Source organism: Cygnus atratus, chromosome Z, assembly GCF_013377495.2.
Source record: "Cygnus atratus isolate AKBS03 ecotype Queensland, Australia chromosome Z, CAtr_DNAZoo_HiC_assembly, whole genome shotgun sequence".
Classification (NCBI taxonomy): domain Eukaryota; kingdom Metazoa; phylum Chordata; class Aves; order Anseriformes; family Anatidae; genus Cygnus; species Cygnus atratus.
The window spans coordinates 50,367,467-50,394,350 of NC_066396.1; the positions used below are offsets into that span (position 1 = coordinate 50,367,467).

General features: G+C 41.5%; 1 protein-coding gene across 1 annotated transcript in view; it reads right to left on the reverse strand.

Moving 5' to 3' along the window:
* SLC12A2 (solute carrier family 12 member 2) overlaps nt 1–18,888 on the reverse strand; it is a 62,168-nt gene extending 43,280 nt beyond the window's left edge. Inside the window, exon 1 of the mRNA XM_035569391.2 lies at nt 18,121–18,888. Within this exon, the coding sequence (XP_035425284.1) occupies nt 18,121–18,699 (579 nt within the window). The 5' untranslated portion in view covers nt 18,700–18,888. The remainder of the gene's footprint in view (nt 1–18,120) is intronic.
* Between the last annotated feature and the right edge of the window lie 7,996 nt (nt 18,889–26,884).

Below are 26,884 nucleotides of genomic sequence, written 5' to 3' on the forward strand. Positions count from 1 at the left end.
ACCAACACCTAAGCATTTAAGCCTAAGTATTTCCTACACTTGCTGTAAGAAACCTTCAGAAAAGACTCTAGGCAAACTATGTTAGCTATCCAAGGCAACAAGTATATGGAATGAATACACTTGAAAAAAACTGAAATCATTCAGAGGGTGCTATTCAACAAAACAGCTCAAGCAGTTTTTGCTAGGCAGCCTGCATCTTAACATGCTTAGGAAATATTTAAGCAATTAGAGGCTCTATCCCAATGAGGTAAGAGGCAGAACTTACATCTGCTAAATAAGACAAAACAGACTGGGCACAATTTACACTTTCAAGAAGTATGTTCAACGCTGAAGGCACGCAGTCAGGAAGTTTACTGTGAGAAGCTCCAAGTTCCTCTTTCTGATGCATTAATATCAAATATGTCATCAGCACAGATGTTTCCCAAGGAAACATTTACAGAGCTGTCACTTACAACAGGTGCCATCTATATTCCTTTATAATTAGAGGCAAACACATGAACAGATTAAAAAAATACAATTATGTCAACCTTACTCCAAGATTGTTAGCTCAGATTCATGTCTGCTGTTTCCTTCAAGTACCTTGAAGGAAAATTCTCACAAAAACAGATATACCTGCAACACATCTGGATATCCTGCGTGGCATAAGGTCTCTACCATCAGGCAAAATTCCCATCAGCTTACAGATCATTACCTCTACCAGGAAGGTTTCTTAAATAGTTGGCTTTCTTGTCTCAGGGAAGGAGGTAATAGATACACAAACCCCAAACAGAGGGCAAAAAGAAACATAAAAGGAAATTACCCAGCTTGCTGAACTGCACTTCTTCTAGACAGAGGAGATCTAATGGCTGTAACTTCATTGGAGATTTGCATAGCCTTTGAACAGATCAATCTATCTGCTGATTACTTGTATTTAAGCACTCTAGACTTGAAACAAATCAAGCAAGAAATGGTGTGTGATCTATTTGGAGTGGAAAAAAATGGTGAGGATTAAACAAGGTTACCATACTGCAACACTTAAAATTCTATATAGAATTAATCCCAGCATCTGCTTGTCAGGAAGGAGAATATCTACTTTTTCTTGAATGCCTACAGCTACAAGCCACCACCTGGTTACTGAGCCTATGCTGACCTGCCCAGGCCAGAGCTGAAGAAACAGAAAGGCACCTCATCAGGCTTGTCACTCAGCTCAGACACATCTGAAATTTATGATGGAAAAGAGTTAAGTCTACATACTGATATGCCCTAGTACACTTGAAAACTCTTCCCTAGGATAACTTCCCTAGAAATACTGGAATACGTAATTATTAACAAAACACTCAAAACTCTTTCTAGGTATTAATGTCTTCCCTCATCAAATACTGCTGTTTTCCCACAACACTTCCCAGAATTGTCTCTCCCCTTCTCCACCACCCTCTCCAAGAACGAGGAAAGGAAAAAAGAAGAAATATTAAAAGCAATGGATAGACTATAGCCATAAACAGAAGCCTGTTAGCCAGGATCTTCTACAGTGAATAATGTTTTTTTGCTATTTGAGTTTTCACAGCCACAAAAACTTTTGACAACAATTCAAGGGAGCAGTACAGCCTCCCACTGCTGTGGGATGCTCACTAACTCAACAGCACCCTTTGGGCTCTCCTTAACACCGGATTCAGGGTAAGTGCACTACTAGACTTTATGAACTACTATAAGGAACCTTTTCTTTCCTTAGAATTTATTTTGCATTCTTTATTTTCTATTCTTTCTTAACAAACAAACCTATGAGGAACAAACATTTAACTTCAGCTACGAAAGCCTGACTGGTATATCTAAATGCTGCACAGAAAATGCTTTTGTACTCTTAAGTTGGGGTATAAAAAAGTATGAAAAGTATATGAAAGTATTTCTTACTCTTATCTGTCAACCAGAAAGAACCAACTGCTACAAGAAGAACAGATTTGGATTGTGTGAAACCTTATTACTATGCTATGCTGCTTTATCATGTGAACATTTAATACGATGCATGGAAATTTGTCAGTGTCCGCAATTTAAGCTCTTCATAGGCGTTCCATGCTGAACTGTACACTCCCATTGTTGCTAAACTGAGCAACCACAGTAACCAGAGAACACTGAGGAATCTCGAGGTCACCTTAAAACACTTTCAAACAGAGCGCAGGAAACAAGTCCTGAAGTCCCCCAGGTAGTTTAATAAACATGTTCACAATCTTGAACCAAGACCTCCAACCAAGCGCACAATTGTGTGACCGTACATTATTATTCCTTCACAGAAAATACACATTGCCATAAGAAATCACTACACCACATTTGCGACAAACTCAATTTTAATGTCTAGCATTCAGGGAGTCCTGTTTGTATCAACTAAGCAATTTTTAATGCTTTGGCCGAGAAAACAGCCAACATTGATAACACCTTTTGGTATTACAAAAAGGCATGTCACGTTTCCAGTAAGAAACAATAAAACTTTTTTTTTTTTTTTTTTGAAAAGGCTAGTCAGGGGAGGACCAAGCTAGAAGAAATCAGTATCCATCTGTCCCAAAACATTGAAACATTATATTCAACTAAAGCAGTCAATGCTGTAATAGTGTGTCATAACACTTTAAGACAAAATAAATAAATGTTTTAGTTTGCTTCACATTTAGGTTTTAAGAAAAGGTTGAGAGTGTCCTAGCATCTACTGTAAGGGACAGTTACATATTTCAGCAACCTGACCATGGCTGACCAGGTACTAGTAGAACCTGCACCCATTATAGAGCTGCACATTTTACTGTAGCGCTCCAACAAGTCCATCAGCCTGTCTTACTCTGAAGGAGGTAACAGCTCGTAACTGATATTTATCAGTTAACAGATTTATTTCCAAGCTATTCACACTATGAATACAAGAGAGTTTTGTTCTGTATGCCTTGTCGCTCTACACTATGCAATTTTTTTTATAGAAAACTATTTCCAAGTGTACAAAAAAAACTTAACTGAAAGGTTATTGCTGGTTGTCAGTGCTAGTGGGTGCCCAAAAAACACCAGTGAGAACACAGCTATTACAAAGCGTGGGCACAAAAGTATTCAACTACACAAGGCTCCAAGTTTAGCCCTTTAATGCCAGATTAATAAAGCACCACTGTGGTCTCAGCTGTAAATAAAACAGACAGTATTTTTCATGCTTGTGGTCATTTTTAGTCAAGTCACTGAGTGAGGAAAAAACTCATGAACACTATTTTAAAAACAGTAATACATGTATGATGAGATCTTCACAAACTAAAAAAAGTAAACAATATGGTACTAAGGATTTGGAGGCAATAGAAGAGAAGGAAAGAAAAGAAGGTTTTGAAGAAGGTTTTGTCATTTCAGATCTCAAAACGATTTTTTAAACATTTATCAAAATATTGTCTTTTATCTAAGAAATCTACAGAAAGCATAGAGCCAGTGTTCACTTCCACTAAGGAAAAATAATCTACATTTACAGGCTGACAACTATCATACATTGATAGGATCTAGCCAAGAAACAGTTAAACTCTATTCCTACACACAAATCTCCATTGCTAAACTGTTCAGTGGACTGTAGTACAAGATAATCTACTATTTCATCTCCAGTACTGCTTCGTAAGTATAACAATAAGTTATTTGTACCAATTATGAATAGCCCACATATTTATTAGAAGTGCATTAGAAATGAGAAACAAGTTGTTAGCCAGAAGAGACTTCACATTTTTCCACATCCAGCCTGTAACATACTGGTGTCCAGAAAACTCTCTCATCAGCAAAATTATTATTCAGATTTACAGCGAATCCTGAAACAACTGATAATTGTTTAAATTATGCTCCTTTTTTTATTTGTGGTGAACTTATCTAGATTCCATTTTAAGAATAACGTACTGAGGCTTTGTTGCCCTGAATGGGGTGGTACCAGAATGAATGTATATGAAGTCATTTGCTCTTGCTTCTTTTCAAGTATTGTTTTATGGAAGACTCAAAAAAAGGACAAAATGGCTATTAAGTCTGTATTTAAGACTACCTGTTTTTGGACAAGATCTTACTGGAAGTTACTTTAGTCAATTATTTCTCTCAATTGCTATTGGTTTTTCTTACAACGCATTTGATTTCTCTGTACTTTGAGAGCACCCCATTTACACTCATATTAAAGTCAATGAATGAAAGATCAGGAATTGTCAGGTGGCAAACAGTTGCTGGGCAATAGCTCTGTAAGCCTGAACATTACTAGATTGATTTTTCAAGTTTACAACTGGGTTGTTCTAGGAGAGGGAGGGGAAAGGGTGCTATTATAGTAAGAGTACACCACTCATCTTTGGCAGCCAGAAAAAAAAAGTTAGTTTATTATATCATAACAGTAAAGAAATTCCAGATTCTGAACAAAGGCTTTACAGATTCTTGACTTCTTACCAATTGTGGGTTCTCCTTCTCCTGGTATAAATACCATTTAGGTTAGGCAACAGAAACATTGACTCAAATTTATGCCACTACAAAATAAGACACTTGATACAATGTTGAGTTTAGATCTGATACCACATGTTCATTCCAATTTGAATAATGTTTTGTCAAAAATCTTAGGGTAGGAGTAGGTGGTTGCCACCCCCCACTGCTCTTTTTTCCCCCTCCACAAAATTCTTGACAGAGTAGTTAAAGCTTACAGGTTTTTATCCACATAAAATCTGTACCTACAACCTTTAAGTAGAAGCCCGTAGATGAATAATCTGTACTTTCTTTGTGGTCTGCCTGATTTAGCGTGCTCCAAGTAGTGAATAACTTATTTAGCTAACTCTTCCTATTCCCGTTACTCTTGTGCAAGCAGAGGCCAGAGAAGGACTTAACTTTCTTTTTTCTAAGTCTGACCAACTAGTGGTTTAGCACATGCCATAAGGTATGGGCTTTTCCTCACACTAGTTCCTTAGGCTCCACAACAGCAGCTTTTCCTTGTCTTTGTAGGATACGGTAATGAAATGGACTTAAATAGCTAGTACTATCAAAGTGTCACAGAAAACCAACGGAGTCTTACTTTTTCAAGCTCCAGTTTCTGCCACAGTATTTAAAAATGGTACTCAATGATATTTAATCAAGAGAACAGTTGCTTGTATTCAAAATCACCTTCTATTTACACATTCTGACAGGAAACATGGTACTTTGGTCATTTAACACACCTCCTGAGGACAGGACACTAGGGAAGCCACCTAAGAATGGTCTTTCATCATCTGCAGTATACACAGGACAATACAGTTTAACATCAGGTCTCCTATTGTCACCAGCTACAGCCAAAGCCTTGACAAGGTGACTAAGCTTTTATCTTCTAACAGTTTTGTGTTTACAGACGTTTTCAGCAATCACTGTTGACAGTGGAATTCTTCAGGAGAAGGAGAGATGTTCACACATCTTCTACAGCCCTTCACTGAAGCTTCCAGAGCAATTGCCAAGCTGTACACTACACTGCTCACACACAGCTGTTCACTACCATAACAATTTCTTGTTTTCTCTCACAAAAGCTCAACTCTACTGGCACTGCCACTGCCACTTATAAACTCCTTTTTGTGGAAGGAAGTGATTGGTAAAATGTACTGATCTAGACATAGCATGCCAGCAGTCTCAACAATCAAGGAATCCATCACATGCAGTGATTACGCTCCTAAACAGCCCAACTCTAACTGCACACAGTTAATGCTACGGCTACTCAAGCGCAAAACTTGCCACTATGGAAAGTACAGAAAATCTTCCGAGTTAACAGAGCTCAAAAAATATGAGGGAAAAAAAACTGTTCAACATTTGTCTTACTTTTTTAATTAAGAGTACAGATAAGTGAGAGATCAGGAAAAGTTATCAAATAAGAGCAGAATTACTATATGTTTTGCTTAAAAAAAATAACATTTCCCATGATTTTTAACGACCACAAGTCTTCTCTTGCAGGAACAGACCTTCCACTTCCCCTTCTGGAATGAACTTTTGGATTCTTCCTCCCGCTTCACTTGTGATGCTTCCAATGGTCTAACACTTAAGAAGTGCTAAATGTACTCTATAGACAGAGTGCCTACATAGAATAATTACCTCTGATGAAACACTGACAACTTCTGTACCAGCACAAACCGGTCACAAATGTATTTTAAGTGTGATACCACACTAGCAAAGAGTAAACCCGCTACTAAAAGCCGGCTGACTTACACTGCACTATCAAGCACCTCTGTTCTTCAAACACTGCACTTGCAGCATGCTGACAGTTGCTTAATACAGAAGCACGGGTCCCCAGTTTGTGCTCAAGGGTCCTTCATAAAGTGTTTTTATGTTTTAATAGTTTTATCTTCATAGTTTAGCGTAGAGCAAGAAACAGTATTGAGATTCCTTTCCAGAACTTGTAAATCTCTGTGAAGTCATTTTGTGTATATTGTTGTCCAGGGACACAAAACAGTCCTGCAATTAATATGCATGAGCATTTTATTGAGAACAGCATTAAATTTGACTGTCTGCCTGTGAATACAGAGTATTTAGGTAATTAAATACACAGGAATGAAAACAGTTATCAAGTCTCTTTCACTTCATCTGATCACACCAACTCCTATATTTAACTGTTCCTTCAACCTACTAATGTTCAAAATGGTTCAAATACTGTTGTTAACTTTGCTCTGGAGACTAACAACAAATCACAGCAAGTTTTTCATACTTAACTTGAAAAACATATCTACTAAGTCTGGCAGTTTTAAAATGTTCTCTGTAACATTAACAAAAAGCTTTAAATGGAAAAAAGTATTGAAGGCAGAAATATTTTACTCTACTATAACTTGGTTAGGGAACAATCAGTACTGGTATGGGCAGTCTATTTTGTCATCTAGTAACACTAACAATACTGTTGTAGACAAACAGCTATTTTCTTCTCTCTACTGATCCGTTTCAGTAAATCGTTCATTTATGCCAAAAGGAGTTTACCTAAACCTCCCTCCCATTGAGACCCCAGAACTGAGGAGTATGCATCAATATTCAGACCTGAAGGAAGCAGTTGCTTCAACACAATTTGCTATTTAGAACTATCAAATGAGGCAGAAGAATCTTGCTTGAGTTTCTGTTGTATTAATTTCCAGTTTCTAGCTCAACCTTTGTGAAAGCAAGCTAACATGTTGGGAAAAAACAAACACATGTGCTGTCTGCATCCCTCATTACCTGTGAAAAAACGCTTTTCTGGCCTACCCTAATAATTTGAGAGAGCTACCACCTTGTTACTCAGTAACAGTTGAACTGAATAAAAATAAAATGAAGTGTCTTGTAATGAGTAAATCACAGAAAAAAATCTGTAGTACACCTGCACTTCAAATATTGCATGCAGTTCTAGTTGTTCCTCACCAGTCGTGTTGAGATGAGGATGATGATAGATTTACCATGAGTTAGCATATTAGAAAACTAGTATGCCCAACTCTAGATGTTTCATAATAGCCCTCAATCTGAGCATGAAAGTAGGCTGTCACATTTTTACACCTTCACACATCACTAATCTACATCTTACCTACAGGGGATGATGACAGGTATATTTGGTACTTCAAACAGGTCGATAATCCAAGCAAACACCATAATCTTTTCAGTTTAAGATTGCTACTCAAAGACAGTAGTTTCCATGGGCATTTAGAAAGTTTACAAGTTTCTGATAACGCTTTAATTAAAAATGAACTTGCCAAGTTTACAAAAACAGATTTAGATATTCTGTATGAGGATTTGCAGGAGTTAAATTGGAAGCTTGAATGGTTATTATGGCTACCAGTGTGTGAGGGAGGAAAAAACCTCCAACCAAAACACCTCAAATAATTTTCTTCAGACAGGATCTTCTGTGAAGCTATTTTATTCGTGATTGCAATGGCAGGCGTCCTGTCAATCAGGAGCGCATTTTAGTAAACAAATCATAACCTTTTATTCCCTATTACCTGACTCCTGATCACCTCCCCTGTTTCCTCATTGGCTGAGTACTACAGGTTCACAAGCTACTCGACGCTCCTCTATACCATATAGGTACAATTTTTCTTTTTTTTCCAACCCTTTAATTTCTCGTTTCTTATGTTTTGAGAACCTGTGATCTTTGTTCTACTGTTCTCACACTGCTCATCCTGTTTTTCTCAAGCTTCTACCTTATTTTGGAACAGTGAGGCCTTCTACTGTCCACTTATCTACTTAAGATTTCTCCTTATTATGACTACACAACTGCCTTGGAATACAGAGAATTAGTTCTCTACTGCAAAAACAACTTTGTTTCTCACAAAGCTTGAATGGTTATTATGGCTACCAGTGTGTGAGGGAGGGAAAAACCCAGTCAAGTAGCAAGCACAAAAGAACACATGACTGAAGACATGCCCAAGACATCTCAGTCTGACTAAATGCCTCTTGAGAATTTTCTTTAAAAAACAAACTAAAGAACACACACCTTCAAGGAACGCTGCTAGTTATTGTGCACTGAATAGGAGTTGAGTGCAGTTCAGAAAATTCAGCAGTCAGTGCCTGGCACATTAGGTACTTTATTGCTTGGTTTTAAGCCAGGAATGAGTTAACAGATTTCATACTAGAGTTTATAACTCCCACTTCCAGCACATGAAATCCTGCTACTATATACCGTGATTTCACTATCTTTACAGTTGTGACCTAGAAATGCCTACTAATCCATTAAAAGGCACCCAGAGGTTACCTACAGCAACAGGAGATAAATCACCCAGATGAGACATGATCTGCTCTTAAAATGCAGATTTTCTTCCTTGGATCAAACATGAACACCTTTGACCACTGGATACTAGCCTCAATCAAAGGAAGTCACTTCCAAGTTTGCAGCCAAGACACCAAAAAAACTGAAGTGCTCTGGCTACATTACCTTCTCTACAATTACATATTTAAAATATAGCAGCAAATACTTTTGGCATCCGCTTCTAGAGATTTTAAAAGAGATTGCATCAAGCACAGAACATTAATGTTATCTTGAGCTGAAATTAGTTTGTATTACTTTGATTACAGTGGAACAATTTTGAACACAGAAGAAATTTATAGTTACAATTAACATGTCAACTGAAGAATTAGCCAGCTCCACATCTCTGCCATCAGCTTGTATTTCACTGTCTTGCAACTCAATACTGCTTTTAACACAGACATTAAGCAATATTTGTGTATACTTATTCATACAAGTATTTTCTGATTTTCGAAGACATTTTTACTTTTTAACAGGTGGAGAATCATCTATTTTTCCTCCCAACTCTCACCAGTAGTTGGGATTATTAACCAGGCTAGCAAGATTGTTAATCAAGAAACTTACTTGGACAACTGATTTCAACTTAGGAGTTAATCACTGTACTCACAAGGTAGTGTACTTACAAAAGGATAGGTGACTTGTTTATTAAGCTCACCACCACTTAGATCTTACACGCATAAATTGTTAGTGAGCAATCTCTGATATAGCTTAGAAACCAAACCATGGCCACAGACTTTTCTCTTCAAGGAAGCGATTATGAACCTCCCCTCCAAATACAGGATGGATGCAAGCTGCATTCTGGGGTACTTTTATTTGAAGAAAAAAAGTCTGCAACGAATTCACAAATAAGTAACAGCAAACTGCCCATACTTAAAGAGTACTTTAGTTAGTGAAAATGAAGAGAATGTGATCTTTGATCTTACCACCTTAAAAGAAAGAAGTGCAGCAACAAAAAGAGGGCTGCAGGACATGAAGTAACTTGCCCAAACTACAGAATTCAACTAGAGCTTGTAATAAGCCTTACCTGTCCCTTGTCATCATTTCCCTGGATACTTTATAACAAACTCCTTCTGAGAGGGGAAAAAAAAATAAGGACAGAGACAAAAGTGAGGAATATTCCACAGCCACTAACTTGTCATGTCACATTAACAGACATTAAAGCAATGCATAGTATTCCAAGGTTGATTCCCAACCTTTCTTCTGGCCTCTTTTGCATTACTAGGAATTTTGAGGCTTTCCACTCTTTATAAGAAAAAATCCACAAACATCGCATTGCTTTCCTAAATGTCTCAAAATAAAGTCCCTCTCAAAGTAACATGTTCATCAGTGCATCTGTAAATGGTGACAATGCCAACACTACTCGATCTAGCTGTCTTAATGTTAGCATAGGAAGTTCAGATTCAAATCTTTTCACTCCATTTAAACTTCAATAAATAGAGGACTAGCTATATTGACAGAGGGAAAGCACTGAAATCTAGATATCCACAGAGATGCTGAGATTTGAAAGGCTGCAGCCAGCATACAATGACTGATGGAATCCTTTCGAGCAGTTCTTACACGTGACATGGCATCAGTTTTGTTGACATCTGCAGGAGACTAGACTCTTTTGTACCTATCTGAAAGACAAATAGTATTTGTTTGTATAACAAAATCACTAGAGGTTAGGAGCATTTTTCAAAAGCATCAAGATAGAGAAAAAAAACTCTCCACGTCTTCACATCTTGATTCAAACATCTCTCCATAAGGACAGGATAATACGAATACTCCGAGCAAGCTGATAATACTGAAATGTAAGAAATGAGAAGAGACCTCCATGCAGTGGCTGTACAACGGGACTACCCCATGGTAGACCTACAATGCTCATGTTCTGCACTTCTAGAAATATTATATTCAAAGACAGCCCTTCCTGACAAGGAATGGTCTGCCATCATTTAAAAATATATAGATATAAATATATATTTTAAATCTTCCTTTGTGAGGAAGTGTCTAGACTTTCAGTTAACAGGAAATTGCACCATTAACATCAAGTTACAAAAAAACAGAGGTACAGCTTCCTGCACAGACGTAGGGGTAACCAATGCATCAAGCTTTATGAGGAAGAAGTGCATGTAGCTTCACAGCTCAAGAGTACACCTCCATCATGACGGTGATGGATCACCATAAAAGTTCCTGTTCTTGTATAAACCTAAGCCCTTTTTGATTTAGATCAAACCTTACCCTCTGTTTAAGAAATCTTGAGTGGGGAGCACTAGGATCTTTTGGTGAAGAACATCCAAGCTGGAAGCTAGAATACCTTTCCAGTGCCCTTCAGAATCATACTAGTCTTCCTGCTGCACCAATGAATTTGATCCTTTCCAGAAGAACCATTACAACTAGTAGTACAGTGAATGATTATATAAGTAATTATTCATTACTGTCCACTGACTGTCATACTCCTCTGACACAAAAAGAGAAATTATTCCTTTAGAAAACAGATTAGGTTCTGAACACACTCGATTTTCACTCGATACCTGAAAGACATGTCTACTACATAAAACAGTTAAGAGACCCTTTAAGTGTTTCATACTATTTTCTTGTTCTCCAGAATGAAGCAGATGCAGCATTTAACTGCATAAAGCTGAATCAAAGCCTATTAGCAAGCTACTTGCATAGCAGTTTTGCATACTTAAGTAGTTCAAGAAACTCAGTGTTCTGTCAAAAAAATACAAGAGAATTCTTGCCTCAATCTTTCTGAAGAACTTGTTTCCAATACAGCGAATTCCCAAGTTATCTTCTACATTCTGTACCCTTTCTCCCCAAAAAGGATGATTTTTAGAATTCTTGCCGTTCACTTTCCAATTGTCATGTATTTCTAACATAGAAAGCATGATGCACTTCCCAGTCAAGAGGTGGGGAATGGGGAGTAAGTATGTTACAGTACACAGGCACAACCTTATAATTACACTTAGAAAGTGACTTTTTTTTTTTAACTGTAATAATTTTTCACAAAGTTACATTTAACCCATTTTCTTATGACAGACTAAACAGCCCACTGAAGTAATTAAAGTCAGTTAGACACTGACTGAATTTTTAACATCATACCACAATGTGGTAGATACAGCTAATGGCACAGTACCCCAAGCCAGCACAGAGCTGAGCTGGTACATTCATGCAGCACTGCACTTGTACTGGCACAACATTACATTCAAGTCAAGTTGCCAAACAGCTTACAGCTCAGAAGAAGATTACTTGGAATGGTTTTAGGGGTCTCTCCACCATGTAAACGCCTTGGAGTAAGTTGAAACACTAACCTAGCACTGACATATTCTTCACAGATGCAACAAATGTTGCTATTTCCTTTGAATTCAAAAGCCTGAATAATCTGAAATAGAAGCAGTTCATTTGAAGAAGGAAAATTAGCTGGCAAGAATGAAGACGTGAGATAAGCTTCCTTGTTAAAAAGGCTTCAGACAGACTGAATTTTTTTTTTTTTAAACTCACTACATCTTTAAGTCAGTTAAATTTATCAGACAGAAAAAAATGTTTTATGGAGAAAAAACAACCAACCACAATTAAGTTTATCAGGTCTAATCAGCACGCTGAAGTAGAGAAATAAATCAAAGACGTTCCACGTGCTCAAGCTGTAAGAACTGGGTAACTTCCAAAATCCCGAAAGGCAAACAATTCTAAGTCCAGTAATAAGATTTTTGTTTAAAAATAGTTAACAAATGAACACCTTGTAAATGCCACTACCTATGCCAAACAGGGGCATGAGGGGAGGGAGGGAGGGAGGCAGCATAGAGAAAGCAGATGGGTTTGTGGTTGCCCACATTGTTTGAGTATTATGTGGAACTTCAGGAAAAAATCTGAAGGATGCAGCTGAAGATGTAGTACACTGGTTTGAATTACTCCGAGATAGCGATCTTGCCAACCTCCTTCTCTGCAAGAATATTCTTCAGGAATGAAAGTCAGATGATGTCTAATCAAGTACAGTACCAAATGGGGAAAAAGTTAAACTGCAGATTAATATTCACTCCGTATCACCTTATTTTTTAACCAGTTCTGATGTAGCTTATGCTGAAAGAAAAGCTACCTAGCCAAACAAAAAATTAGTGCTGCTCTTTCACATTCTGGTCTTGAATGTCTTACTGATACCGATGATACGGGAGCTAAGATTGGCTTATTAAAAGTCAAGCTTCTCTGAACAAGCACTCCCTCTTTCCTTCCTTCTCTAGTTGCACTCCACTGGAAAATTACAGTGTCGTCTCTTCTTCTGACATTAGTGCTCCGGGGTTTCAGTATATTGCAGTAATCTCCAAGGAGGGATACACACAAACCAATGTGTGTGCAGGAGAATCCACTGGAGTATGAGAATAAAGTATTTTCTTCATAATGTTAACAAACAAAATTTAAAAATATTGTTAAATCAGTTTCCCTCATCTCCATCTCATCCTTTAACCTCTATTTATGTGCATGTTTTATAGTATACATAATATTAGTAGAGTAGTACATGTATGTAATTTACAAATTAACGTATATTGGGGGTGCTTGCTCAAAACCTTTTTTTACTGACACAGTTGTGCAATCAAAATGGAGACAAATCCTGTATTGTACCAGGGCACAAACCCACCTCATGCAGTGCAAGATTTCTGCAGTTGGGGGGGGAATAACAAGGCAGGGGTTGCTTTCCATAAACCCGACTGGTTTCCACATCCAACTTTAAGCTGTATAAATACAAACACAACCATGAGAATAGAGCAGTTTACACCTTTCAGCAGCAGCCCACACTTGCATATTCAAACTATATCCTGTTAACAGCTCTCACTTATTTCTAGTTTCTATGGAACAAAGCAAAAACAACAACAAAAAAGTATGAACAGTACTAGCTGTTTGCTGAAGACTGTACAAGGGTTTTGTTAATCCACAAGTGTTTTAGACTAAAGATATCACACAAATGTGATAAGGAGATTCATACAACAGATCTGAAAATACAGATGGTCCTTATAAAAAAAAACCCTGGAGGACTAATATGAACAACTGCTGCAAACAGCAGTAATTAATAATATCAATTATCACCATGACCCTTTAGGTGCAAAAATTGTGTGGTACCAGAATAAGGAGAGTGATGATTCTCCACACAGATTAAAAAAAAAGCACTGAAAGACCCTGATGGACCATTTTGCACACAGCTAGTAAAAGCTGCATCTGAGTGCAGGTGCACAGAGCTCACCATTCTTCAAAAACTGGTAACAAGAACAATTACAAATGAAAAGCTTCTAGGATGCCCGAAAGGGTAATGACCAAGCCTGGATAAGAGAGCTTCTCAAGTTTCATTTTAGTAAGATGGAAATTCAGAAAGAAATGCAAGTACTGCTTACAAATATAAAGAGCAAGAAAGAAAAGAAGCTATTTGAAATAAGTCACACCAACACAAGAGTTAAGAGGCCTGATGATTGACTGGGGGCTTTGGCAAGGTGCTGCAAGAAGAGTTCTACCTGCAAACAAGTTCCTGCCTTCTAAAAGGGGCAGCGGGGAGAAAGCAGTTTTCAGACAGACCTCACATAACATGGTCAGCTTACTTAATAGCCTAAAATCATCTTTTAGTCTTCTATGCATCTTTAGCCAGGCTGTCTTCTTTACAGACTAGCAGACGAAAGCACTAGATAAAAGTTGGAGACACAGTAGCCATTCACCATTGTGGGAAAGGGATTCGCAGGTGGCTTTGCACTGTTTCACACGTCCCTGAATTAGAGATAATGAGGAAATAAGCATTAGAAACAAAAACTTGAGCAAGGTCAAGATAAACTAACTTGGCTTCAGTGTTAAAGATGAGCTTTGCACAGTGGCCAATTGCTGGCTGGCTTGAGGCGCGTCTGAGGGTCTCTAACCAATTGTATGACCGATTCGGGCACATGGACAGCGCATGAGGTTATGGGGAAAGTATACGTAGTGGAGAAGAAAGGGCAATAAAGGCCTTCTGTTCAGGAGCCATCAGGAGTCTGTGTCTTTCATCCCTTCACACCATTTTCAAGCGATTATGCATTCTTTGTTAAGAAGTAGTGCCATATGCAGCTTAATGTTTTAAGTTAAGTGCTTTCAATAAAATACAAATCAAAGACTGAAAAATAGTTACAAGCTTCAGTAAACCAACTTGAGTAAAAAAGAGAGAGTGAATCCTGCTTCAAAACAATCATTTCCTACTCCTGTCTCCAAATTCAAAGGATAGATGCATGGATTTCTCTGTGGCTGAGGAAGCAAAGTTGTGCATTTAAGTGTCTTTTGGTGTGTTCGCCCCCCCACACACACACACACTTCGGGCAGGGGGAAGATCTTCCTCTGAGATCACCATCTTATAGCCTGTCAAAGGAACCAACTAGTACTCTCAGTAAGTATTTAGCAAACAACAGAACAAAGCTACCAGTAGAGGGCTTGGTTTACATACCATCTACTTACCACAGCTGTAAATGACAGAACAAAAGGCATATATTAAATCAGAATCATTCACAGACTTCAGTTTCTTGTTCCAAAAACATAAACTCCCTAATTAAGGCAATGTAACATAAAAAAATACAAGTTAATGCACAGTAATGAATAATTTAAACAATCCAATTCTGAATGCTTTAAAAGCATTTGCCTTCCAGAACCGCAAGGTCTGTATTAGAGCACAGTGATTTTTTGTATTGAGGAAGACAAAGGCCTACAGAATGCATTCTGCAGGCTGTAGGCTTACTTACAGTTGTTGGCAAAACTACTGAAACGTAAGAAAAAAAGAAAAGCTAAGACACTTTAGTCTTCGTTACGTCTGAAGGAGATCCTCTCAGTGGATCCTCCTCAGGGCAGTGCACAGTGTTGCAACTGCAACAAAAACCTGCGCAGCACAGTATGCTGTCTCCCTCCCACTTCTTTGTTAATGATAACCATCCTCACAGCTCTATATCTCTCGAGACCACCGATGCTCCTGCAAAGCATCACCTGATCTGTGACATTAGCAGCTGTAACAATATCACCAAATTCCCTCTGCCGTCTCTCCGGAGGATGGAGAGATTAATGCACACCAAGTGGGTAAGCAATGAACTGATCGCCTTGGCTATTTGCAGCCAGTGATAAGCGACAAGCTCCTCACCTTAAATTTAAGGTGAGGGACCAAGACCAGTAGCATGCAATTCATCCACATGAGTACTGGAGCATCTCCCAGCTGTATTGCCACAACCAGTTTTGAGAGCAACCCCTTTCTACTCTAAGAGTTTCAGTTGGGATGATCGAACAACGGTTGAGGTGGTTAGAAACCTATCCTATCGTGACAAGGCAAACTCGTGTGTACATGTGTATCTTCCACAAACTGCATCATCCTCATGTTGGGCTTTTCTGTGAGAACAGAATGAGGAGAACTGTTAGACATATGAAGCTTGTAAACAAGGCTATGAAAAAAAAAGTTCTTTAATTGGTACTAGCACCAGCAATGCTGTAACTCTGCCTCTCAACACACATTTACCTTTGAAACTAGAGTACAGTGCAAACATCCTGCAAGGTGAAATAGCTAAATTCAAAGCAACGAACCACATGGCTGGTGAACACATTTCAAACAGTCATGATGCAAAATAAACGCCCACCTTGATGCACTGGATCAAGAAGCTGATCAGGACAGAAACCCAACAACAGTTCCCACAGAAAAACAAGCATTTTGTGGGTGTAACAATAGGTCTTTACTTAGTCTAAGTTTTATTCAATGGGACTAGGATGTTTTTACTAGCTGCCCTACTAAGCCTTTGACATACATGCTGTACGGGTAAGCTAGTACAAAAACCCACAGCTAAGGAAAGGGTTTAACTTTTCAACTTTCTAAGAAGTGGGGGTGGGGGAAATCACTTATTTTTAAAAATCCCTTCTTCACTTAGACACCTATCCATACTGCATATCAAATTAAGGACATTTTAGAAATTAATACTTTAAGTTAAATAACGCTTACAACATAACCGTTTTGAGAATGATTCAGTAATTACGTTGTCCACAGCTCCTCTTTGCTACAACCCACCAAGAAAATTGCTCGCCATCCTTTAAATTAAATACAAAGAAATTATAGACTTATAGACACTTACAGAAAGTGCAGTTCCAGACTAAGTCAGGTTATGCACCAAAATGTCTTAATGGTATCATAAAGAGCTTCCTTGACTGCCATGGTGTAAACACACTGAATAAGTATCTGCCAAGCTCAGAATTTCAGGTTATGTTTTGCTTACTGAACAGAGTATCTAATGAACTTCTCCCTTCTACTCCTTCTCATCCAGTTAGGAACCAGCCGTCAGAAATTTGAAACATGCACTGTTTCTGCACAGATCACATGGCTTTTTTTACAACATCTCTAACCCTATGCACAAGACAGTAATCATCCACTTCCATTCCACACCAACTCAAAACCAGACTAAAGACTGTCATATAACTCAGTCATGAGAGGACCTAAGAGGCAACAGTAATTCACTGTTACTGCTTGTAATTACTCTGATATCTAATCTTAATTGTGCCATAGAGATGCTTTCCTGCAACAAACAATCACCTTTATCAGAACAGATAAAGAGCCACTGTTTCAAAAAAAAAAAAAAACACAGCTAAATAATCACCAAAATAAAAATCCTAAATCAGTACACATGCGCTAAGCTGCCTAACAATGGTGCGAAGGGTCTCAGAAGACATTTTCTCATGGGCTTCCACCTACAAGGAGCGAGAGGCAGGATGGAAAGAGTTCTGGAAGCAGAGCATTCCTCGCCTCATTAGGATGTGGCCCAAATGTTCCCTCGTTTCCCTACGCCAGCAGAAAGACCCGCTGAAATGTGTACTTACTAGTGCGCGGCAAAGCACCCAGATGCTGCAAGAAAGCAGCACTGCAATGGTTTAACAAAGCTCCCCCCGCCACATGACCCCAAAACCACATCGGGTGCAGCTTCGCCCGCAGCCTGCCCTTCAGCAGTACCAGCCTGCAGCGCAAACGGGCTTCGCAGGGCCGCTGTAGCTGGGAGTGCAGGGCTCCCAAACCTCCTGAGCATCCCCCCGTGGTGCAGGCTGCCCCCCCGGGCCGGCAGCCCCCCGCTCCCCTCCCCAAAACGAGGAGCAGCCCCAGAAAGCAGGGGCCACAAAAATCAGGGTGATGCGCGCGTTGCCGCCTCCTCCTTCTCCTATTTTAGCACCGCTTCCATCGCTCGCAGCTCCCTCCCCATCCTGGCGCCCGCTGGGGGGAATACCCACTGCGGCATGGAGTGGGAGGGAAAAAAAAATAAAATAAAAGGAGGGGGAGCTGGAGGAAGGGATCCCTTTAGCTGGCACCCGCAGCCGGCTGCCCTCCGGCTCCTCGGAGCAGCGCCGCCAGGAGGCCGAGGGGTGGCCGTGGAGGGTCGGCGGTGCGGTGTGAGGTGTGGGGTGTAGGGTATTGGGGGCAAAGCCCCCTTTCTCACCTTGTCCAGCTCGTCGTGCAGCTCGGCCAGGCTGGGCCGGATGAGCTTCTCGCCCAGGTCGGCGGCCGTGTGCCGGTAGTGGTCGATGCGGGGCACGGCGTCCATGGTGTTGTGGCCGAAGGTGCGCAGGTAGTAGGTGTTGGTGTGGGTGTCGTAGTAGTAGTGGTGGTGGCCGCCCGAGTGCAGGCTGCCCTCACTCAGCACCGTGTCGCCGCCGTTCTGGAAGCTGACGTTGGCGCCCTCCGAGCTGCCGCCGCCGGGCTCGCCGGGGCTCTCGTCGCCGGCCGACGGGTCCACGAAGTTCACCCGAAAGCGGCCCTTGGCTTCCTCGCCGCCCTTCCCCGCCGCGCCGCCTTCCCCGCTCGCCTTGCGGGGCGCCTCAGCCGGGCGCCCGGTGGCCTCGGCCACCAGATCCACCTGGAAGCGGCTCTGGCTCGGCGTGGGTCCCAGCGGTCTGCCCAGCGCATCGCCGCCGGCCGTGCCCGCATCCTTCCCCTCTTCGCAGCTCGGATCCTCACCCACTGCCCCCGGCACCTTCAGCTCGGCGAGGCCGGGCTGCTGCTGCTGCTTCCCCTCCATGGCTGCCCACGGGCAAGCTCTATACTCGGCGGCGGCCCCGTCTGCTCTGACCGCCCCTCGCGGCGGCGGCTCCGCTGCTTTAAGCCGCCAACCAGCGCCCGCGGCTGCAGCGCGCCGCAGACCACGGCAGGCACCGCCCCGCCGCAGCGCCAGGTGATGATGCCGCCGGGCCGGCCGCCGCCCCCCGCCCGACCCCCGCTGCCGCCACCGCCCCTTTCCTCTCCCTCTCCCTCCCTCCCTCCCTGCCCGCCGCTCCCCGCCTTTCTGCCGCCGCTCGCCTCCCTCCTCCTCCTCCTCCTCCTCCCTCCTCTCCTCGCCCTGATCGCGCCCGTTACGCGGCGGCGCCTCCCCGCCGCCCCGACAGCGCCGCGCGGGCCCCGCGGGGGCGCCGGGAAGGAAGCGGCGCCCGGAGACCCCGGCCGGGGAGGAGGGGCGGGCGGTGGCGGTGTTGGTGGTGGCGGTTAGGAACTGTGGGGCGAAGCGGCCCGGCCGCGCCCGCTCGCTTCCCGGCTCGGCGGGGAGGCCGCCGGCACCGCCAGGCTCCGCCCGCCCTCGGTAGGCGCGGCCCCGCGGAGCGCCGGCGGGCAGGGCGGCGGCTGCCGGCTCCTCCCGGCCGTCAGCGGTGGAGGAGGGCGCCGCATCCGCCCCCACCGGCACCGGCGCGCGGGGCCGCGTCCCCCCGGCCCGAGGCCGCCGCACGGAGCCCGCCCGGCCAGGGCCGCGTCTCGCGAGAGGAGCCCGGCGGCCCGAAGCCGCCTCAGGAGCCGCCCGCCACAGGTGGCGGGTGTCCAAGGCCCCGGCCTTGCTGCTGCCTCCAGCGTCGCTTTTTCGCTTTTTTTCCCGCTTTTTTTTCGCTCCTCTCGGTCTCCGGCGGCTCGCTGAAGGCGGGAGGGTGTGGGAGGGTGTGGGGTTCGGACGGGCGAGCTCGGAGATGGGAGATGAGCGCTGAAGTGCACCTTTCGCCGCCCAGCCTCCGAGGGCACTATGAAATTGTTCACCTAACGCGCTTCTCCCTGCGTAGTTTGGTGTCGGTAATGCCGTCTCCTGTGTCCTGTCCTGCGAGCCTTTCCCCCTACTCTCTTCAAAGGTATTCTTTCCCTAAAAGCGTACTCGTTCTTTAATTTTTTAAAAATGCAACGTTTCTGACCTTTTCTCCTGTCTCAGTCGAGTGTAGGTGTCTGGATAATCCATTAAGTTACTTCTGAGACTGAAAGACGAACGAACCTCAGTTACACAAAATCCTCCTGCTTCCACAGTAAGAAATTAACAGACCAGCCAACTCATCATTTATTTTTATTTTCCTTATTCTTGAAGGTAATAGCTTACAGAACAGTGGGAGAGGTAGGCAACAGTGTCATCATTGTCCATCATCCACCCCCCCACACACACCGAAAAGCACCTTCTTTAGTAATTAAAAATCATTCAGCTAACATTCACAACATTTACTTAAGTTAGTCCCGTCAAGCAGTGGCATCAGTTTACTTCAAAAACATTTTGGTTTGTATTTCTTGGTTCCAGTCAATTTTTTTCTTTTTTTTTTTTTGTTTGTTTGTTTTGTTTTTATGCTTTTTTTAATGTTTTTCCTTTCTGCCTAGCAAAGTCTGATGGCCAACATTCGGTTTCTAGCTCACCACATCTCTAATGTCTTACTTGAATTCACAACAAATTTGGTGACATAATCCAACCAAAAAGGACTGGAGTTTTAAAACAAAGCTTGCTTTTCTTTCTTAACAATTACTTAGAGGAAGAAGTTTTTCAATTTTATAGATGAGTGCCTAAAAGAGTTGAGGACACTTCAGTAGGTTGAAAAGAGGGGGACACTGATCGTTTTGTGAGTGTTTCCTATTCAAACACTGTTCTACAAAAGAACAGAAATCATACACCTCATTTTTTTTTTTGAGATGTTTCTTAATAGACTCCAAAGCTCTAGAGACTAACATTACAAGAAACAGTTTGGGAAATTTTCAGACTGTAAAGCACAAACATGAAAATCAGAGAACTGGAAAGTAAAAGGTTAAACCATGGGGCAATTTTGGCTTTTGCCAATAGGCAAGAACTTCAAAAACAGTGGGTGATAAAAAGTCAGAATAGAGGACATCAGAATGGAGAGCAAACAGCAATTGAATAGTTGAAAAGAAAATCCTCCAGCATATGTTTTGTATAAGCAGACATAAACACTGAGTGATCCACACCTGCAGAAAATTTGTCCTCTGGTAAGGGGCTTGGAAGCAATATAGATTTGGAAATGGTCATTAGTGATTTCCATCAATTCTCTGTATTAATAACAAAAAAGGAGTGAAGCAGCTTCTACTAGCTCCCATACTCATAGGTACAATGGGGTTATATTATGACACTTAACTATTTTAAATCAGTTTTCTGTGGGTATGTTTAGATATGTGCGGGCTACACTTGCAAGGCCTACAGCCTGCTAAATGCCAGTTCCTCTTCTGTCTTGTAAAGGATTGCTTGAACATTTAGCTAGTCCTGCAATTCTGCGTTCCCAGAATTGAGGGATGGTAGGTCTCAGTCACATTGAGGGCAGCCAAACCACTGGTCTGAGTTGAACAGGTGGCAGATGGAGCCCCTGCCTTTCAAGCTTCAAGAAGGGGCTCCTTCTGAGAAGCAGAAAGAGGGAATTGGGTGGAAAGTGAGAAGAAAATGGGGCATAGAAAAGCCCTAGGAGAGAAGAGTACATCATCCTAATGAGAAAGGAGTAGGGGCACATGAATCCGCATGAGGGAGACCCTTATGGGAATTAGAGGAAATGACAGGCTACAGCATTCATAGCAAATGAAGCTGGTTGTGTGCACCTATCACATGTGACGTGAGATGATGATGAATACTGGCTGTGAAGGAAGCAAAGACTTGGGGATACCACCACAGTCCCAACAAAAGAGAAGGAAACAGAGGACCCAAGAATAGAAAGAAGATCAATGAGGAAAATACAGACCACTCAGAACTGAAAGCATGGCAGAGATTAAATACCACTATACAGGAAACACACCACTAAGTGGACCAAGTCTTCATAAAGGTCCTGGGACTTCACATCACCTGTGAGAAAGGTGAGGGAATCTGTAACAGTAAGTGGGAATAGAAGGCATGCACTCCCTGATCAGACTGCTAAGTCAAGTGTCATTGATTCCAAAAAATACACTTTGAAGAAAAAAATCATGAAGGATATTCACATTAAGCTCTCAAGTAAACATTTCATGGCATAGCACTATTTGAAGCACTAACATAGTAGAGTCTGGGTGTCATTGGTGAACAAAACAAAACCAACACATTAAATAAAAGCAAGGAATAAATTACTGTAATACTAGGTAAGATTATTTACCACCAAATATTATTACTATTTACAAAGTGTGGAGGGAGGAACTGTGGAGGGTTTCAGTGTCCTGTCAAAGATGCAAAAGCACTAGTGAAAGTTCCAAATTAGGTTTTGGTAGTTTATAAACTAAAGAACATTAGATTATTATTTATGTAGACATATATAATACACATACACACACACACACACAGAAGGAATACCAGATGGAATTGGCTTACTATTATCAGAGATGCAACTTGTCACCAAATAAACCCTTCTGACTGGAGGGCTGGAGGACTGAATGGCCTGTTGGCATGGCTGTCAGCATTACTAAGGAGTCTAACATCCTGTGAACCTAAAACATAAGAACACCAAAACAGAAGAGCTGTAGTGGGTCAGATGAAGAGTTCATTTAGTCCAGTCACCAGCCTGAAGCAGTGGCCACCAAGGAAAGACTAAGAGCAGTGGAAGCATTGGTCTTGCGGGTACCTTCCCAGCCTCCAAGACATTGTGACTAAGGGATTAGGCAAGGCAGAAGTGCTTTCTCTTCCAATGAACTTGTCTGTTTTTCCTCCTGATGTTAAAATGTTAAGTTTCTGCAACGTCCTTTGGCAGGGATTTCCACATCTAAGCATCCCTTTTTGCTTGCAATCTGCCATTTGCCATCTTCAGTGGATACTCCATAGCGTTCACTTGATACCCAGTATCAAATACAGGAAAACACAAACTCTTTATGACATTATGACTGTTGTGGTTGGTATCTAGACTCTCACTAGATCTCTTGCCTCTTTCCCAGGCAGAAGAATTGTAGTGAACTCCTTTCACCTATGGATGCTGTTCCACACATCCTTGTGCTGCTGTGGTTCTACTGGATCCCTTTTGAGATGCACAAACAGTGGTCCAACTTGAGAGTCCACTGAGGATCTCTTTTCATTGTGCAAACAGACCACTTAGTTCTATTCTCTTTCCTACCTTGAAACCAGCTATTTATCAAAACACAGACCATCCATCTTACTTCAAGGCTCCTTAGTTTCCGTAAGAGTCTTTGACAAGATACCTTATTGACTGTGTTTCAGAAAAACATGTAAATGCTTTCAACAAATCTTTACCCACAGGCTTGTGAATGCTACCAATTTTGACAAATTCATTAGGAGACTCCAAAACTCCCAGGAGTAACATTAAAAATGAGAAGATTCAGGACACCCCAAAAGTGATATTTACCAATATGGTCACTGATTCTGTGCTTTATTACAGTTTCTCAGATTGTCTGATAACAACCTCTAAGTCTGATACAGACTTACAAGCCTGTAGATCCACAGATCTCCACTCAAATTATTAAAAATAGGTATCTTATTTCCAAAGTTCATGTCCTTAGGCCCAAAGTTAGTTTTAAGAGAGTTAATAATTCAGCACTTTCATCCCTGAGTTCCTCTAGAGCTTAGGGTTGAGTGCCATTTGGACCTGGTGCTTTTTTGCTGTTCATGCAGAACCCGCCTATTCACCCTTGCAAAGAATTCCAGCAGAGGAACCTCTCATGCCTCTTCCACAGTGCAGGGAGATGACAACTCATTTTGGCTGCCTGATACAGCTTTATCTTCTTGCAGTGCTCTTTTTATCATCAAGATTTAGACTCTTGACAGGCTTGCTGTTCCCGGCAAGTGTGAGAGATAGTATCCTACTATTTTATTTTCCTGCAGATTCTGTTTGGGTAGGCTTGTTATGCTTATGATTTTTTGTTGGTGGTGGTTTTGCTTTTGTTTTATATATTTGGACACAACTTCAGCTTTTCAGAGGATGACTTCTAGTAGCTTGCCTTATTCCTACTGTCTAGCTGTGCCAGCTTCAGTTCTGCTTTTCTTAGGTCATTCTTGATTGGTGGTATAAATTTCCTTGCTCTCTTTAACATGGAATTTTTCAGCAATTACCAGCTGCAAGAACCTAGCTATTTTAGGTCTCCTATCCATCTTGGTCTTTGATAGGCTTCCTTGTTATGTGTTTTATTGTGTTAACACAGATCTGGTGAATTTGGGGCCTTTGTGCATTTTATTTTTTCTTGGCAAGGATATAATTTCAGGACAAGTTACAGTCACTGTTGCAATGCAGTTCTTTAGCACTAGAATTCTGAAACAGGACCCGTGTGCTGCTTGAACCACAATGAAGATTGTTTGCCCTCTTCTATACTACCTACCTAGTTGCTCCTTGATACAGTCATTGTTAGCATCTAAAAATTTTGTTTCTGCACCATGATTCCATGTTATATTTTCTCAGTCAACACATGGCCTAATCTGTCCTTTTTCTTCCTCTGTTTCTTGTGTCTTCTTTCCCTCCTTCTTTTTTGCTTCCTGTTCCATAACAAGTAGAGGTACACTTTATAATGGTGTTCTGCTACCACGCTGTTTACTGTGTCCTTTGTAATTATTGCAGGTGTTCATCCAAGTGTGTGTTTTTTTTTAAGTAATATTGCCTTTCTCAGAAATCTGGATGAAATCCTGACAAATACTGTATCGTCACGTGGCAATTTACCTGTATTTGTATTACACTAATCGTAGCTTACAAGAAAAAAAGGTAATTGCAGCAACACTTCTGAAAGGCTGCCAGACAAATCCTATGATTAAGATGCTAAGAAATGAAGCCCTTTTACTGCCAGCCATATGTGTCGGAGGAACAATCTGTTTCAGGGGCCTTTCTTGTTCTGTCTGTGTTTTTGATGTGTCCCTGTGTGTCTTCACTGTTCCACTGCCCTAACACACACTTCATTGCACTGCTGTGTTTTAACTAACCAAGTGTTAACAAGAATACCTCCAAAAGGATTCTAGATATTTCTAATATATTTGAAGACTGACATTCCAGAGATTTTGGATGGCTCCTTCAGCAGACTTCAATATTTAATACTATATTAACAGTGCATTTACTTAGGAGCAAGGTGGTGGTCATACCTCATATCCATACAGAAATGGAAATTTTTGCAAGATGCCATGCTTTTTTGGTAACTGGAAGAAGGAGATTCAGCACTTGCTCCCTGCCTGAATTTGTGAGCTTTCATGTCTAGTTTTAGGGTGCACTTTTATCTTTAAAGTTCTAGTTGTCTTTGTATCTAAGGGAATGAATTTCTTCTCATGGCCATATCAGTTCAGTCAAGCCCAGCAAACCCCCACAGCCTCTAGAAACCATTGCCAAGGTCTCCATGTGACAAAATGAGATTAAATGTCAAATTCTTATAATTATGGTGTTTAATTATCATATATCACCCAGAGTATTAAATGCCTGACTCATTCCTGTTTTTGACTGACATTTGAAAACTGTAGTTTGTATATGTGTATATGTGTGTATACGCATTAGGAAGAAGAAATTACTCAGGCTGGGGATAGCATTTGCTATATTAATCTGCTGTGGTTATAGGAAGTTCCATCAAGATCCACAGAGAACACAGGTGAGCATATTGCAACAATTCTGGAAATGTAAATATAAATACAAACAAACAGACTGTTTTGTCCAGCCTGATTTATCTTCAAAGTGATGTTCTTCATTAAACCTTTTTCATTTTGTTTCTAGTTTTAGTCATTTCTGTGTCTGAGTCTCTAAGCAAGTTTATAGTAGGCAAAGCTGCAGGGAACTGTTGAGTCTCTGCTGAAATGTAAAGTGGACAGCCTGAATGCTCAATAACTGTTCAGTCCAGACCAGAGTACTAATTTTGATTCTAAAGCTTACATGCAGATTACAGCCAGGTAGCTCAGGATGGACATCACACACTCTCTCACCAGAGATCCTTCAATTTCATTTCTTCCTGAGCTATGAACCTACTTAGATGTTTCCTTCCTGACACTTCTGCATGAACGAAGTCCATTTTACATGACCCAGTTCCTTCTTTAGTTCATCTCTTTGCTCTCTAGAATAAAGTGCAAGAAGTTATCTCAAATGTTCAACTGGAGATGGTTCTCAATATATACAGGAAATAGCCAGAATGCAGGGATGAGGAACTGTTTTACCCTTCAGGAGTGTACCTAAGTGATTTCTGTTTCTTGTTTTCCATTTTCAAAGTGGCATTTTTTGCTTGTTTATTTAATCATGTTTCTTGAAGATAAAAATAACTTTCCCATCTTTGAATCCCATTCATTAGCTTCTGAAATGGATGTCCTTTGCAGTAGACATCCACTTTATAAGGAAGCCTAGGGGAGTGGGTTGGCCAGCTGCCCACCAGGCAAGACATCTGTATTTCCAGAAACTCAAGCCAGCTAACCACATTCTATTTTGCACAATTAATTTGCAGCCCTTTTCTTTTAACTCCTATTATCACGGTTAGTCCATTAACTTATTTTCTTTGATGTTCTATAAACCCTCAGTACAAATTGAGTGGAGGCTACCAACTACACAGGCTACCAGTGTTAGGGCCATCCTTTTTGTCTCTTTCATCTTGCCCACTTTGTTCAGTGTTTGGAAAACATAGTTTTTATCATGCCTTATTATAACACATTAGTTTAGAAGTTTCCTCAGTTAATCTCATGGAAAACCACTAAGCATTTCCAAGAAATACCATGACACCGTTTATTCATACTGTTGAGCAACCAGTTGGTAAAACTATAGAGGTAAAGAGCAAACAAAAAGAAAAGGTAAGAAATAAAGTGTGTGAAGAAGAATATGATGCCAGCTCAGAGTGAGCAGGCCACTGGCACCTCTCCTTATCACCAGGCCCAACTGATGGCCAGGCCACAGCCGCAGGACACGGGGCTGAGGCTCCCTGGGGTAGCCTTGGGAGGGCCTGGGCATGCCACTCACCCCTTGGAGCCCCACACTCGGGCTGCCACCGGCCACCGTGCCCTCTGCTCCTCCTCGGGCAGGCCTCGGGGAGGCCACTGGCCCCCAGTTCAGCCTGGAAGCAGC